The sequence below is a fragment of the Rana temporaria genome, chromosome 4 (genome assembly GCF_905171775.1).
Source record: "Rana temporaria chromosome 4, aRanTem1.1, whole genome shotgun sequence".
Taxonomy (NCBI): domain Eukaryota; kingdom Metazoa; phylum Chordata; class Amphibia; order Anura; family Ranidae; genus Rana; species Rana temporaria.
The window spans coordinates 201,923,247-201,941,123 of NC_053492.1; the positions used below are offsets into that span (position 1 = coordinate 201,923,247).

The window sequence follows — 17,877 nt, forward strand, 5'->3', positions numbered from 1 at the left end:
AGATAGGCTGTTCACTTTGCAAGGGATGTTGGCCCAGGGCTTAGTGAATGAGGTGAGGTGTTGACATCTAAATCGTGAAAGCAAAAAAAGTTTTTCTTTTTTTTCCCTGCAAATGATTAGGTATTCTTTGCAAAGTGAAACTTTACCACGTTCACAAAGTTCTGGGGAAGATTCCCTTGGGAGCAGCCGATTTGCCTTTAATAAAATCAACCCTTTTGTCATTAGTACATTTTGAACAAATATGGCTATCTGGTCTCCTGCCTGTTTTTCTTCTGAATCAGTCGTCATAAAATATTAACATTAAAACCGTCATCAAATGTCTGCCTCGCTCCACTGGTACATTTCTAGCTTTTAGGTTTACAAACTAGGTGAAGTTGAATAAAACAATTTTAGGTTCTTGTACCTACCGATTTCCCCCGTGTATTCTGCTCCAATTGTAAGGTTTGTTCACACTTCATAATTAAAACCACAGTTCACCAATGCCTTTTAAATTATATAAAAATATCAATAAGGAAAAGCAATATGTACTACATCTATATGTTGTTGATTCGGCTACAATGGTTGGTGACAAAATGTCACATCATTTCCATTGCATTCCAAAAGGATATAAACGGCTGTTCACCATTTACACAGAAATAAATAAAAACGATAGTCGGATTTGTATTTTTTTTAATAATTATTTGGAGATTTAGATGCACAGAGAGGGAAACAGTGTATATTAAGATAATGGAACCACGCTGCCCGAATCAGAAAGATGTATGACACTGCAGAGAGGTGTCTTCTCAAAGGCGAACCTTGTCTGTGAAATCCCCAAAGAACATTTAAGGTCCAAAAAATGGATTAGCTGGGAAAGAGGCCAGAGAGTTTGTTCCTATATTTTAGCGTCAATGCATGCCTCCTCTGGATGATTCTAAGGCTTTGCTGATGGAAGCAGCACATACATATATGTTATATGTATTTACAGGTTATTCCCTTCTGCTCACTTTAGAGACAAAGCAGGAAGTCCAATATTGATTTAAACCTCTTAGATTGTTTAGGTATACAAGGAAAAAAAGTGCTTTAAAGCTGGAGTTTCTATTTCCCCTTACCCAGAGACTCTAAATGATTAGAATATCTCTTGTAGAAGTCAAAGGTTGGTTGCCTGACATAGGAGGAAAGAAAATACAATTTCCTGAAAAAAAATAATGTTTCAAGAGGGTACATTTAAGAAAATAGTAAAACCTACTATACAGACTTGTCCCTACTGCACATGTTAAATCTCCAGAGAGATGACAGGACCAACGTCACCTGGGATTTTAGAACCACGCAGCAATAAGCAGCCATTTCTGTAATCCTCTCTCTGACAGAGAAGCCTGCTGTGCCTTGCAGTGACACAACAAACCTCTCCAGCAGCGAGAAGGATCCACAAAGATTTAGGCAACATGTCCTGATCTGCCAGGACTATTCGCAAACTGAGCTGGGTCACAGCATTGTTAGCGCTAATGGGTTTATTGTCCCTCCTAGCAGGCAGGGTCTCCAAGGGTTTTTGGGTAGAAAGAGGCTGACACAATGGTGGTGTGTGGTTAAGTCTGTAAACAATCCAGGAGCAAGTGTGAACCCCTGGAGCCTCCTCCCTGTTCTTAGGTTCACTAGTGGCGACTGGAGACTAGACCTTTAACCTTCGACATCTTTTTGGTGGGCTGCCGTTGTTCAGCAAGGGGGGGGCCTTCCCGTTCTGCAAGGTGCTGGTCAGTGTCCTGAGCAGTTGAGGAAGCTGTGGCTTTCAAAGTCTTCTTTATATTTGTCACCTAATGGACAAAATTAATTATTACAAACTAACAAGAACGCAAAAAAAGAAATTATATATATATATATATTTATTTATTATATTACACACACATTAAAAAACACAACAGTGTACATACCATACAGAGGTAGGCAAACTAACAAAGCTGCCAGTATGTGTCACATAGTTCCCACTCCCCAGCTGTGGATCTGTGCAGCTACTTCAGATTAACCACTGGTCACTTACTTGCTATCCAGTAACAAAGCTTTGGTAGTCAGCCGTAGAGTCACGCTTGGATATATTTTTTAATAATGGATTATATGGGGTTTTCCTCATTTTTTTGTTTTGTTTTAACCAACAAACACTGAATGGTGCTTCCCCAGAACTCTATTACAAGTTTGTTTTGATAGCCCTTAGGTCTTACTGATACTGCTTAGATATGTTTTCTAGCAATCTATGTAGCTTTTCCAAAACAGCTGTATTTATTTTGAGATCAGGTGTCACTGTCACTGGACGCAGATGGACTCTCTCCAAATAATTATAGGACATCTGGATGCAATTAGCTGCACCAGTTTTTTTAGTGGCTTCACAGCTAAGGGAGTGAAAACTTATGCAATCAAGATTGGCACGATTTTTTTTTTCACCACTTACTTAGATCAGAGACGCAAAATCCTCATTAAATCCATTTAATTTCTAGGTTATACTTAAAAATGGGTAAAACTCCATGGGCAAATTGAAACTCAAAGCAATGTATATATATATATATAAAACACACACACCGTGATATGAAGATTTCACAGCTCTTCCACTGAAATATCTCCCTTCCAGATTCACCAGCTCAGAGGTGGAGAATCTGGGAGAGAAGCTGTTGTGATAAGAGAAAGAAGGCTTATTTCTTTCTAATTTCAACACCAGTGGGTTAAAAATGAATATTAACAACAATATACACGTGTGTGTGTGTATATATATATACACATACAGTATCTATATAACACGTGTGTGTGTGTATATAACATGTGTGTGTATATATATATATATATACACATACAGTATCTATATAACACGTGTGTGTGTGTATATAACATGTGTGTGTATATATATGTATATATATATATATATACACATACAGTATCTATATAACACGTGTGTGTGTGTGTATATATATATATATATATATATATATATATATATATATATATATATATATATATATATATATATATATATATATATATATATATATATATATATATATATATATATATATATATATACACACACACACACACACACACACACACACATATATACCGTATTTATCGGCGTATACCGCGCACTTTTTTGCCCTTAAAATCAGGGCAAAATTGTGGGTGCGCGATATACGCCGATACTTCCCGCACTGTGTTTGAACTTTGCCGCTGATCCCTGCTTCCCGCGCTGTGTTTGAACGCCGCCGCGGACATATACCGAGCGCAGTACACTCGGGTACAGTCGGCCAGGCTCGGCTCCCTTCTAGGTTATGCGAGAGGAGCCGAGCGTGCTCGAGTGTACTGCGCTCGGTATATGTCGGTGGCGGCGGCGTTCAAACACAGCGCGGGAAGCAGGGATCGGCTCAGAGACAGCGCAGGAGCAGCGGGGAGGACACCACGAAGGCCGCAGACGGACGCCGGACCGGACAAGGCCGCCGATGGACGCCAGGCAAGACACCAAAACTGTAAGTAATAAAAAATAAATAAAATTCAGGAATTTCACGTCCAGAGTAGGGGTGCGCGCTATACGCGGGTGCGCACAATAGGCTGATAAATACGGTATATATGTATGTGTATATGTGTATATATATATATATATATATATATATATATATATATATATATATATATATATATATATATATATGTTATCACATGTCTGAAAACATTAATTACATGTTCTTTTAAACTTTAGTTTCACTGTTTGAATTCGGCTGCACCATAATCTCACAATATCTCACGAGATTACAGGCAGTCCACCCACTTTTACACAGATCTCGGCTGTTTTCAGAGAAAAAACTTCACCTCTGTTCACCATCTGAGAACTGAAGTTCTCAGTTTATTAAACCGGCTGCAGAGGAGATAATTCTCCTCATGAGAACTGCCGTGAACTGCTGTGAACTGAACGGAGAAAAAACTTCACAGTTTATTAAACGGACACCTTAGTATGTCATGTTCTTATTCAATGAGAAATTATAGTAAAGGAAAGTACTGCCCTCTGCTGGTTTTAAAAAGGAACAACCACTGCCCACCATTGACATTAGAATACACTTGTCAAATTGGGGTGCAGTCACAGAACTAATTTATGTGTTAAACTTTTAAAATGTTTGTGTTTTGGTATCCAAGGTATGTTTTCGTTTTTTTTTTTACTTTGAAGAAAGTAGAATAGAGCACAAATGTCTGCGATTGCTGAGTATCTATTGCAGTGTGTCACTTGCTACTTGCTTTTCCTTTTGTAAATGAAACAGTAGTGTGATATAAGCATTTTGTAACAATACCTGGCAAACAGATATACAAATCTCTGAAAGGATAAACATTCTAGCTGTCTACAGCAAACAGAACATCCTTTTCATTCTTCTATACTGAACTTGCATTTTTGAGCTCTGTATATTTTCTATGCACATTTTGGTTCGATTCGGGATAACAACTGTTCCTCCTTTAGACACCTATGGATGGGGTTCCAAATGACTTTTCAAACTGTATTTTAAGATTCAAGGTTACATACAGCTTTACATAAACTGTATCTGTCAATAACACGCAGAGAATAAAGGTCAATGGTCCTCTGATCACTCTTTAGGTACTTCAGAGAAATAAGTGGGGTTTGCCAATATGGTTAGGCAATGTGCCAGAAGGGACTTACATTTTACCTTTAGTTTTGTCACACTAACTCTGCGTGCACCCATCATGCAAGAGCCCTTGACTTCCTATGAATTGATTAAAGTGTAACTACATTGTTATTGAGGGGAAAAAAAAATACAACCCTCTCTGGGTGGATCTATGTATATTGCCAAAAAAAATAATAATAATTTAACTGTTAATTAAACTCCAATAGCTGTACAAAAGTGTAACATTACATTATTAAAAGGAGGACGTGGAGTTATCTGGATACAGATATTGAACATAAAATAAAAATGTACAAGAAAATCAGTGTCATTACTATAGATTGCCATTATGTGACAGGGCTGGTCATTCCGAGTTCAGAGTAAAAGTAGATTTGCACCATTAACCACAAATTTTGAGAGAGGATAATTTTCCTAAAACACAACTTTAAAAAAAGAAAATCTGACTAATTAAAATGATTTCCACTGAGCTGTTGCTGGAGAGGATAGGTTCACCATTTAAAGGCTATGGCTTTACAGGACAAAGAACGGTATTTCTCGAATAATTTTTTTTGTTATATAATGGCCAGAACTCTTCACCTAGTATGCCGAACAGGCAGTTGTCAAAGGGTACAGGGGACGGGACAGAAAAAAAAAAAAAAAAAAAAAAAAAGCAGTAACGTTCATGTGTTACGCAAACATGTTGGAAACCATTTGTCACATATATGACAGGCTTTGTATTTTGTATGACTGTTTGCAAAAACAATAAAAAAGTATTGCAAACAAAAAGTAGTAAATTAGTTAGCATGATGACTACTTTCAGAATGCAAATATCATCAGACAACCACAAATGAGATGTATCAATTCTTTGTATTCCCCAAATTATGCCATTGAACAAGGGATATGTATGTTAGGCATATATTGTACAATCGGATCAGCTTGTTAACTGCAGAACAAACCATGGGGCTGAGGATTCAAATTTTGCCTTCAGCTTATTCTTTGCTCCACTCATAAAAAACAGGCAATATTCCCCTTATCAGACGGGATCCTCTTCCTATTACTCCCTCCACATTCCTGGCCTCGGGATCCACGCCTTCTATTTTGCTCAATTTGCTTCTCTTACTATACCTACTATTAATTTCACTGTCGTATTTTTCACAGAATACACCTAGTCCGCAGTTATTTTGATTGATATGGGGCTCAGGCCCATGGACTTTAGACCACCTCTTTGCTCCTTTATGGACAGTGGTGGACAGACTCCTATTGTATGCCTTCTTTTTTGATGGTCACATACAGTAAACCTGATCTAATACCAATTTTCTGTTTCTTATATGTGGACATGTACCCTATTCTTGTTGGATCCCGTTATTACTCTTTTAGAATTGTAAAACCTACTGGCCCTTTGTTGTACCGTTTTGATACACTAAAACCTAAATACAATATATTCAACTATAAAAAGCAGGAAATTACATTTCTGTGAGCAGCCTGTATGCTAATGGTTTTCAAAATGCCTCCAGGTTACCACATTCTACGGAATTGACCGGTTTCATGACAGTTGCACAAAAATGTTTTCCTTTAACCTCTGGGATCTTGGCACACCACTTAACATCCCATTTTGCAATAGAGGACCACGAATATATAGGGAAGATGCTGGAAATGTATGTCAAAGCTCCCTGAAAGTTGACGATGTTGAAAGGTGTTTGGAGGTGCCAAAGATCTGTCACATTATTAACATATTCTGGTAATCCTTTTAACACTGGCAATCCCTTTAGTTGGAAGAAAAATCCTCACTATTCAGAAGCGGAGTAGTAATATGGGACAGCAAACATTTGCAGGTATCAACCATATGCGGGCATCACTGGACAATAACATTAAAATTGTAATCTGAAGCACTGTTTATTGTAATGTGCCACCCATCCCTGAATCATATATACACCAAATACCGTCAATTTATATTACCGCTGTAATCCACAGTAGCCCAGAGTGTAATCCCAGTAGCCTCCGAATTACAGATTTCATATAAAAAATTGTCAGGATTAGCTGTGGGAGTTACCATGGAGTACTATATGGATCTGCATTTTACCAGCACTTCATCCATCTGCCCCTATTGTCTTTGTGGGTCATACTGCCACAGCTCCTGGGGCAGACATCCCGAGGATTTTTAATCCCTAGTGTTGCCATGTCTAACTTGGAGCTGATTAATATGCAGATTGCATCTACTCCTGAGGAAGCGGATAGAGATCCACGAAACAGGTTATGTTTTTGGATGCAATGTGTGCAATACTATCAGGGACCAATAGTTGGACTGCATATGTAAAATGTTATGACTATGGATGAATTTATTTTGAAATATTATGTTGCTATATTCTACATATTGCAAATCAGCTCCATATTTTTAATTGTATTTTATTGTGATGAGACTTGTATTCACGGAAAAATAAATTTGCAATCGCATGTATCAATTACAGTATATAGTGATTTGTATGTGATGTACCTCGTCCACAAGCCAATGTATTGGAATGTGTGTATATACTTCTATATGGTCTTTATAAGAGATGGGGCCAAACAGAGTGTTTACACAAGGCATACGTGTGCTTGGTTGGCCAGTATGATCATACAGATTCATGCCCCAATCATTCTACTGAAAGACCAGGTTGATTATTTCATTAAACCACTGTCTTAGGTCTTCAAACTGCAAATTTCAAGTGTGTGTGTGTGTTATATGTACTACTGCTGGTTTCTTTGCTTTTAATGGTTGTTTCTTTGTCTTTTGAGCCCTGTGCAAGTTTTTTGGAAACATGATGGCAACAAACAATACCGATAAACTGTGGAGCATATATATTTAGCCTGTAATGATGAGTGGCTTGCTTTTGGTTCAAACAGTGTGCTTATACTCACTTCTGTCTCTATTTGCTGCTGTGTGCGGATGTGGTTCTCCTTGTACTGGTTAGCCCGTAGCACTTGCTGTTCAATCCCCATTAACACTGCCTCACAGCCATCACACCTGAGATATAAAATTATTTGGAAATCAGAAGCATGCTTAGTATTATAAAAAGTTTCAATTCCTCAACCCAAAACAAAAAGGTAAAATAATAACCAGCTATACATGAATAGGAAGCAAACTATGAGACAAGTCTATGATAAATGTTTTCATCCTCTGCCATTAGAGGTATTTATTCTCTGGTCTACTGATACATTTTATATACGTGCCATCGTGAAAGAGAACTTTAGTCAGAAAATGAAGTCCTGCTAGATCACTTCAGGCTGGTGCCTTTTGTAGGTAAAGCCATGTAAAACATTAAAAATAAGTGCCTATACTGTACCGCACGCCATCATATGACGTCCTTGACTTTGTGCAGGGATATCTGAATGATGCATGTAGCTGCAGGCATCATTCAGATATCATTTTCAGGTGGCAATTCTGTGCACAATAAGAACGAAAGTTCCGGCGCTTGATTGTTCTTACAGGCGACGGGAGGGGACGCCCCCTTCTCCGGGCTCTCCCGTGCCATCGGGGACCCGGAGAAAGAATCGGTCGCCGCCGGATGATGGCCATAGAGATTTCGGGTGACCAGATGGTCACCAGTCGTCTCTATGACCGTCGGAGGCCCGGGTGCGACGTTATGACATCACCCGGGCCCCGAATGTAAACAAAGCCTCAATCGCGTCTCTGACAGCATTAGATCAGTGAATTGTTTTTTCTATTGACCCCGCATCTCTCCATAAGGAGGACCTGTCACGATAGATTCCCATTACCAAAAATGTTTACATTACTTGTAGTGGGAATAAAAGTGATCAAATTTTTTTTGATCACTTTTGTGTAAAAATAAAGTAAAATATATAAATATATATATATATATAAAAATATATATATATATAAAAATAAATAAAAAAAAAAAAAAAAAAAAGTAAAATGCCCCTGTCCCCGGTAGCTCGCGCTCAGAAGCGAACACACATACGTAAACGCCGTTCACACCACACATGAGGTATCGCCACGTGCGTTAGAGCGCAGGCAACAATTCTAGCACTAGACCGCTTCTAACTCTAAACTGGTAACCTGTAAAACATTTTAAAGCGTCGCCTATGGATATTTTTAAGTACCGAAGTTTAGCGCCATTCCCTGAGTGTGCGCAATTTTAAAGCGTGACATGTTGGGTATCTATTTACTCGGCGTAACATCATCTTTCACATTATATAAAAAAAATTGTGCCAACTTTACTTTTTTGTCATTTCATTTATGAAACAAATTTTTCCGCCCAAAAAAAGGTGTTTGAAAAATGATTGCGCAAATACCGTGCAAGATAAAATGCAATGCAAATGCAATGACCACCATTTTATTCACAGAGTGTCTGCTAAAAAAACATATATGATGTTTGGGGATTCCGAGTAATTTTCTAGCAAAAAAAAAATAAGATTTTTAAATGTAGGAGAGAAGTGCCAGAATAGGCCTGGTATTGAAGTGGTTAAAATTCAGTAATACACACACTGTCTCATCCTGCGCTGCACATGCTCAGTTGCTCTCCATTTTTAGGCACTGCCGAGTTTGTAAAGGCCGATCTGCTGACAGCCTCAAAGCCAAAATTAAATCCTCCTAACATTTACAGCCAAGGAAGCCGTTTCTGTCTGATCTACAACTGTCATGGTGCTGCACATGTGATCAGTTATGACACCAGACAGCCGTTTGACAGTTTGGTTTAAGACAAAAGCCAATTTGACAGTTCACAATCCAATCAATCCAAGAATGTAACTTTTTTTTAAACTGGTAAATCGAAGGATTTGCTTTATGATTAAGGCTACTTTCACACTGGGGCAGGGGGTGTTGGCGGTAAAGCGCTGCTAATTTTAAAGGTCGCTTTTCAGCCGCTAGCGGGGCTCTTTTAACCCCCACTAGCGGCTGAAGTGTTAAAAGCGTTTACAAAGCTCTCTGCAGGGTCTTCGGCAGCGGTGCCCATTGATTTCAATGGCAGGGGCGCTTTAGGAGTGGTGTATACACTGCTCCCGCACGCCCTTAAAATGCTGCTTGCTGGACTTTTTCTAATGTCCTGCAAACGCACCGACCCCGTGTGAAAGCACTCAGGCTCTCAAACTGGGGCTGCAGTGGAAGCCTTTTTGCAGGCGCTTTACAGTCTCTATTTTTAGCCCTTTAGCGCCTGAAAAACGCCTCCAGTGTGAAAGTAGCATTATTTCTGTTCAGGGGCAAAATGTCAGCCTCCAGCAAGAAGAAACAGGAGCAATGCTGGAGGCAATTTACAGCACACATATTTTGGTAGCATAACTCTTAGGCCCTTTTCATACTTCGAGCGTTATTCAAGCGTTATTCAAGCGTTTTTCGAGCGTTATTACAGCGTTATTCGAGCAAAGCCTCATCTGCAATCACAATGTGCTGGTAAAGCACCTCTAAGACCCTAACGTTTTAGGGTATTTTTGCAGAGCCTCGGGGTGCGTTTTATGAGCGTTTTAAGAGTGCTATTTTTAACGCTAAAACGCTGTAAAAATGCCCCAGTGTGAAAGGGGCCTTAATGTGGAATGTATGTTCCTTGACGAAGAACATTTTTTTAATCAAGTTGTTATGGGTAAAGTTCCGCTTTAAATTTGTTCTACAAAAACATGACATCAAACAAATGGTTATTTACAAATACAATACCCGTCAAAATATATTACATATTATATGTAAGAATAAAGACGGTTAAAACAAAGGACACAATTCTGTGGACCATTATAGAGCCCCTATAGAGCACAAGTAACAGATTTATGTAAAGAAATCAACACAGACTTATCTTTTTGAAAAATTTCCTTTTCTGGATTGTCACACTAATCAAGTGGCTTCTTCTATATGTTCTGGTTCTCTTACTTATGAACTAGTATGAAGATCGTGATTAGGTTTAAGACTTTAACCCAGAGACAGCCAAGTGTTTAGCATTTTCAGAAAAAGCTTAGCAATAGCAGCCTCTGTATATCTCTTAAAACAGATTCTATTTGAAAGGAACCACTGCAAGTCTCATTGTGTAAATATTTGTTCCCTGGCTGTAATTCTAGTCCAAGTGATTCAGTGCTTTCTGAATCACTGACCTCATTAACAAGTACGCACATCTGTATGCATGTTCTGGGCTAATTTTCATATACATAGCCAGCCAGAAAAACCTGCAATTTCAGGTGGCCAGCAATGGAAACCTCCATATTTTCTTCACTAAACGTTTGCTGTAAGAAATGTATTCTAGAGATTATCATTAGAAAGATGACCCCTTTTCCCATGACACGATCTTTTAATCCACACATCATGAAGCAGACCCATGTGCATAAAGTAGGATGAATGGCAGCATCAGCCTGGAATCCAGCCAGGCCACACCCCCCCAACATGGTTCACTCCACCCCTTGGAGCTTAATCATGGGGAGAGCCAGGATATTTGTGAAAGGTAAAACATTGCCATGATTAAGCTCCAAGGGGTGGGGCAAAGCATGTTGGGGGTGTGGCCTGGCTGGAGTCTGGGCTGAGGCTGGCATTAAGCTCACTTCATGATGTGTGGCTTATGAACCTTTTCCTTTGACATGGCTGCAGCTTGGAGGTAGGACGAGCTCTCTGTCCTTTCCTGTACTCACAGCGGTTGAACTTTCCCTCTCTACCTGAGCAACACCTACATTTTGTCTTTTTGTGTCACCAAAAGACCCAGACACTCCACCAAAAATAAAACAACTTTGTGTGTAGTTTTATTCAAATCACCATTACTGTGGTAAGGAAATTTTGGGAAAGGCTGCGATAACTGCTGGAAGAGTCAGAGCAAAAGAGCTGTAGAAAGCATTACTGCTATATAAATAAGCAAATAAAATAGTGTAGAGAATGTTGTGCGTATTGACCACTTGCCTACTGGGCACTTTCACCCCCTTCCTGCCCAGGCCAATTTTCAGCACCATCACACTTTGAATGACAATTGCGTGGTCACGCAACACTGTACCCAAATAATTTTTTTTTTTTTAAAACATTTCCACAGAAATAGAGCTTTATTTTGGTGGTATTTAATCACTGCTGGGTAAGTTTTAGTTTGTCAGTAAATTTTGTAAATGAGTAATTTTTCTCCTTCACGGATAGGCTGAACTGATGAGGCAGAACTTATGGGTACTGATTAGGTGGCACTGTTGAAAAGGCACCAATATGCCGCACTGAAAGACAGCACTAACTGGCATCACTAATGGGCACCGATTGGTGTCACTGATGGGCATTGCTGGGGCAGTACTGCAATTAGGGCACCGATGACCAAGGCACAGATTGCCTATACAGGTCTCCCCTACGAGGAAATGCCGCTGATGGGCTCTCCTGGCCACACCCTCGGTCAGTGTGAAGTGAGGAGAGAGTCGATAAACGGCACTTCCTTGTTTACATGTGACCGGCTGTGATTGGACACAGCCATTCACATGGGTAAAAAGCCTCATCATCGGCTCTTTACAGAGATCGAGGTCGGACGTGTCCTAGGAACATGGCACAAGAGAGCGGCGGTTCTGGGGAGCCGTCATATGACATCGTCCCAGAACGAGAGTGCCACTCCGCCGCCGTCATTTTACTATACGGCAGACGGCAAGCGGTTAAAGTGGAGGTTCACCCTAAAAACAAGTATATACCATTCAATCCAGCATACTGCCGACATGTACAGTATGCAGTCTTTTTTTTTGGTTTACATACCGTAGTATAGGTATTTTCCCCCCGGCTTCCGGGTAGTGAATCCCGCGGGAGTGGGCGTTCCTATTCAGAGACTAAGTGATTGACGTATGACAAAAGCTTCACCCCCAGCGCATAATGCGCATCACCAGGTTCCGAAAGAAGCGAACGTCGAGTCGGCTTTATACGGCACCTGTGCACCAACGTTCGGCTTTTTTCGGAAACTGGTGACGCGCCTTTTGCGCCTGGGGGTGAAGCTTTTGTCATACGTCAATCACTTAGTCTCTGAATAGGAACGCCCACTCCCACGGGATTCACTACCCGGAAGCCGGGGGGAAAATACCTATACTACGGTATGTAAACCGGAAAAAAAAAAAACAGCATACTGTACATGTCGGCAGTATGCTGGATTGAATGGTATATACTTGTTTTTAGGGTGAACCTCCACTTTAAATATAGAAAAACAAAGTATGTAAATAAAATTATTCTCACCACTCCTGAAGAGTTTTAACAATGCTACTTATATCCTTCTTGGGAATGTCCCGTCCAATGCAGAAATCCACTTCCAGCACATGGTTGCGCTGATCCAGTTTGCCCTGAATGATATCCGTATAAACTGCTTCTATTATTAGATCCTCCAGCTCTCTGAGGTTCCTCATATCCAAATCTTTCAGCAATACAGAATATGGAATGCACTAAGAGGGAGAAACATATGACTTGATTAATACAATAACGTGTATGTATCAAACTAGGTTCATGGAACTAATGCAAACAAGAAACACAGATCTTAAATAAAAAAAAAAGATGCCAAATGATTTTATAATAAGGTAATGCGCACTTGATATCTCTTTTTACAAGCTCTGAGAACATCTTTACCCAAGGCTGTGAACTAAATTATTTGAGGAAAAGTGGCATGCGTTGAGGAATTGTTCTGTCGTGTGTGTGTGGCAAAAAATTGAGAAAAACCTTGGGGCATAGATGCACGGTATACCCCTCATGGACTTTACAGACAGACTAGTATATATGGTAAAAACATATTTTTTATTATACATGACATTTTAAAAGTCTAAGCAATATTAAAAAAGGTATACAAAAACTCAAAATTCATAACATAGCTACCCGGTTTCAGGCAGAAAGTCTCGCGATTTTGTACAGGTCAAAAGGTCACCAATGTGAAAACCTGAAAAACGCTCAAATCTGCCCGAAATAAGCTACAAAAAAAAAAAGGTCAAGAATTTTTTTTGCGTTTTAGGCGTTTGGCTTCAGACGATTTGGAATAGAGATGTGAACCATCTCCTGACTTTTTCTCCTCCAGCGTTTTGGAGCTTTAGGCTTCAAGCTACAAAACGCTGAGGTGTGAATGGGGCCATAGAGAGATGTCAGGCTAGCTGCCGTGCATCTTGCGTGGGTACCTGACATGTTTCGGATTATTGCAAGTCCGTAATCAGAGGTTTTGTGAGTAATATTTTATTAAGATTCAAATGAACATATTGCACATAGTCGCTGGGTGAGATATAATGGTCTCTGCTGGATGGAGCAATGCGGTTATGAGCCCCCTACTGAGAAGACCGACAGGGGTACCGAATGGAGGCAGAGCTGCACACACAAGGACCCCAAAAAGGCAATTTCAGAAGTGTGTGTCATAAGTATGTGTTTGGCATCGCCGTTTGACCATTAGATTAACAACTCCGTGCTGCACTGGAGTAATAAACATATTTATGGAACAAGGCCCGGTTCACACTAGTGCAATGCCAAACATTGCATGCGATTTGCACCGCATTGCTGTTCAGATCACATACGATGTCTGTGCGATGCGATTTCAGCCATACAAACTGTATGGCTGAAATCGCATTACATTCGCACCAAAATGGTGCAGGACCCTTTTTTTGGTCCGCACTGGATTCGGATCACATGGGTGTTCACACTTATGCGATCTGATTCCTGCACCATTTTATTGTTCGCACTGCGATCTGCTGATCAATCTGGGGATGTCGATAACTTTACATTGACACCCTCAGCGGTAAGCAGATCTCAGTTTGAACCACTGTTTGATTTGGGTGCGATGTGGGAACCCGCACTGGATTGGCAGGGTTATCGTCTTTGTTTATGAAATCATTGTTTTGTTGTTTTTGACAAACAGAAGAAAATAAAAAATTGTAAACTATTGGCTGTAATTCCATTGCACATATTACTTGAATATAATACCAAACATTAAATATATTAAGAAAATAAGAAAAGCCCTTTTCTTTAAAAAAAAATCCAGAAGCTTAGTAGATGCCCCCTACTTATTCGTATGTGGTAGTGTTAAACTTTGACATGCATTTCTATTAAGTTGAATTCAGTCTTGACTCAAATGCCATATAAGTTGCATTTTAGTCATCTGAATCGTTCTAGTTTTAGTCGACTAAAATCCCCAGTACCAGTGTTAATTTAGTCTACGAAAATATTTTCAATGATGAAATTAACACTGTGAAAGTTTGGCAACTCAGACTGAAAATGAACACTTCTTTTAGTCACTACATTTAAATAAAAATATTAGAGGAACCTACAGTAATATTGATAATTATTTATCCCCCTAAGACATTTCCAAATTTATGTATTGTAACCCTGGCTGAAAAAGGATATAAAATGAGATGTTTGCCATTTGACAAGATAATTTAAAAAAAATTGTCAAGTTAAACAAAACATATGTATTCAAGCAATGTATCCAGCTCTCATTTATTTTTATATTTTTAATAAATGAACTTTTCTTGCCAGAACTAGTTCCTTGAGGTGTCTATTCCACATTTTCACTGTCAAGAAGACTTTTGGTATGTAGAGGTTAAATCAATTTTCCTCCAGATGTAAAGAGTGCCCCCCAAAATGTGTACAGGAAGGATTGGGCAACAACTTGTGAGTTAGTGTGATGTTGCTTCTTCCACTTTAACATGTAAAATATATATTTTCACATCTTTTCAAAGAAAGGATACTAAAAGTGGTATCTTGTAATAATAATTCTGACACGGTATAGTGGTCAGTTTTCCCTGCTTGCCAGATACCCACTCAATATAGTAAACGGATACCAAAAAGGCAAAATCTGTACTGGCGCTATCAAGAGAAAGTGGTATTAGGGGTACAGTAATTAGACTGGGATATTTCCATCAATATATGGTCAATTTGAAAAAGAAGAGACCAGGTGCAACATTATGCACATTAGTCTGCTGCACCGGGTCTCTTCTTTTCCATATAATGTAAACAGACACTGTGCCAACCATGAAAATGGTTTGGACGATCAAAAAATATTTAACACAATGGTGCTTAAGGAGTTAATGTTTTTTTCTATGCATGTCCTCAAGATGTCTCCTGTATTTCCTTAGCTCATTTATACAAGCTAATTTTCTAGAATGGTGAGAAACAAAAAAGATGGAAAAGAATTTTGTGAATAGAAAAGATGGAAAAAGTGAGTGATGCCATATGCAGAGATTCATCTAGCAGAACAGCCGAGAAAAACAGATGCAGTGCATTTACAGGCCTTACTAAAACACATCCAATAACATTTTATGAGTTTACAAACTTTTTTTCACAGATTGTTTCTTTAAAGATAATTCCAGATATATTTTTCCCCTGAAGATTACCTGCCCCCCAGCCAACAAAAAGAATGGCCAAGGAGTCAACCACAGTCCAATTCCTGTTCCCAGGCCGACTGTCAGGAACAGTTTAAGCTGTTAGTTTTAAAACACAGGTACTGCTGTATACAGTCAATGTTTGTGTTAGTATATACATACTTGTAAGCGATGGCAGAATATATTAAGATTTTACACCCTTTGGGGGCACCTGGCAAAGTCATTTAGGTTTAAAATTGACCATATACGTTAACCAAGAATTACAATGTACCTTCATCCTGGATGCAAGGCTCACGATTGTCAGGTGCTTCAGCTTGTTTTTCTGTGCAGCCGAGAGCTCTGGCAAGCTATCTTTCATTGCTAAAATGAAAAGAAAAGAAACAGCTAAATGTACAAGAGAAATGCATATACACTGTATGTGAATTGCCAAAACTTTAATAACTCTCTTCAGTCACTGAAGGGTGAAACGAGGGTGCAATGTAGCCCGATTGGCTCACACACCGATTGCCTTTCCTTACAGTTTATGTCCTGGTCTGTAGAGGAACATGGAAAGCAAATATAAAAAGACATATTTTAGGCATTTACAGCAATGACGGCCATATACCAATTGCAAGGCCACTATGTTTACAGGAAAATATCTTCTAGTGACTTGGATGTCCTCACCATACTCCCCAACTCACTTGTCAAAACAAACAAAATACCCTGTAGTGTGCACTGTCAGGGTGCTTCTAGAGGCAATAGGACTAATTTTGAGGACCAGGTGTACCCAGAGGACCCCCTATGATGCAACCTTACTCTTGCCCCATTCTTCTTTCACCCAGCTTCTTAGATAGGTACTGTGACACTTTGTGTACCAAGTAAACAAGCATCCAAGCAACACTGTTGCTCTGCTAGTCACTAATCAATGACACCCTGCGGAAAGGCAAGGAAAAAACATTTAGGAGGTAATTTCTGCACCTGCAAGTGTTCCTGTGTTAGCAAAAAGAAGGTACCTACAAAAATAAAAGTTGCAATAGCGTTTTATAGTAACATAGTTGGTAAAGTAAAAAAAAAAAAAAAAAAAAAGAGACCAATCTATCCAGTTCAATGTGTGTGTTTGTCACTTTCCCATATCCTATATATTGCACAAGCCAAGAAACACTTTTAATTTTTTTTTGAACTTATCGACACTCCATACTGATGCCAAAAAACTGTGGAAGGGAGTTCCACACATTCATACCACTATAGCAATAAAGAATCCCTTACACTAGGGTTGCACAGATACTATTATTGGTGCCAATACAGATCATTTGCACGAGAAATTTTACTCATGCAAATGCTCCGATGCTTGACCCGATACCTGGACAGTCAGGGATGATCGGTGCGGGAGTTACAATCACTGATCTGTCTCCCTGTGTGGCTTTCAAAAAAGTCTCCGACAAACGCTTCTCCTTTCTCCCCGGCTTTCAGGTGCTTTATTGAAAGCCACACACGGAGATTGGTGCTTGCAACTCCTCCCACCACCGCACTGAACGTCCCTGACTGTCCCCTGTATACTCCTCCGGTCCCCCTCCATGTCCTCCAGTCCTATCCCCCTTGGTGCCCTCCTCTGTGCGCTCCCCTGGTTCCCCCCATGCGCTCCTCCCTATGATCCTTCGGGTCCCACCCCCCCTGTCCTCCTCCCTCCCCTGTCCCAGATCTGTCAGGAAGAAGAGTGGAGGAAGGAGTCAGTATACATATTACACCGACACCGTCCACTCATCCCTCACCCAAGAAAAATTAGCAGTGGAAAAAAAGAAAAAATAATTTAATACTGACAGGCAACGCTTCAGTGCCACCTATCAGTGCTTTTACTCTGTCTTAAAAAAAAAGTGGTATCGGTGCAACCCTCTTACACAGTTGAGGGTTAAACTACTTCTTGTCCAATTTCATTGAGTGGTCGCATGCCTTCTTAAACCTAAAAATATTTTTCATCCTATGCTAGAATCAGCAATTAGATATTTGTATATTGTAATCATATCTTCTCTAAAAAAGT

At 39.6% G+C, this 17,877-nt stretch overlaps 1 protein-coding gene across 1 annotated transcript in view; it reads right to left on the reverse strand.

The window, feature by feature from the left end:
• Positions 1 to 652: 652 nt before the first annotated feature.
• The window catches only part of COPS7B (COP9 signalosome subunit 7B), a 33,867-nt gene continuing 16,642 nt past the window's right edge, over positions 653 to 17,877 (reverse strand). The window contains exons 4-7 of the mRNA XM_040349697.1: positions 16,135 to 16,223; positions 12,754 to 12,956; positions 7,512 to 7,617; positions 653 to 1,787 (exon numbers count right to left, since the gene is read on the reverse strand). Of these exons, the coding sequence (XP_040205631.1) occupies positions 1,629 to 1,787; positions 7,512 to 7,617; positions 12,754 to 12,956; positions 16,135 to 16,223 (557 nt within the window). The 3' untranslated portion in view covers positions 653 to 1,628. The remainder of the gene's footprint in view (positions 1,788 to 7,511; positions 7,618 to 12,753; positions 12,957 to 16,134; positions 16,224 to 17,877) is intronic.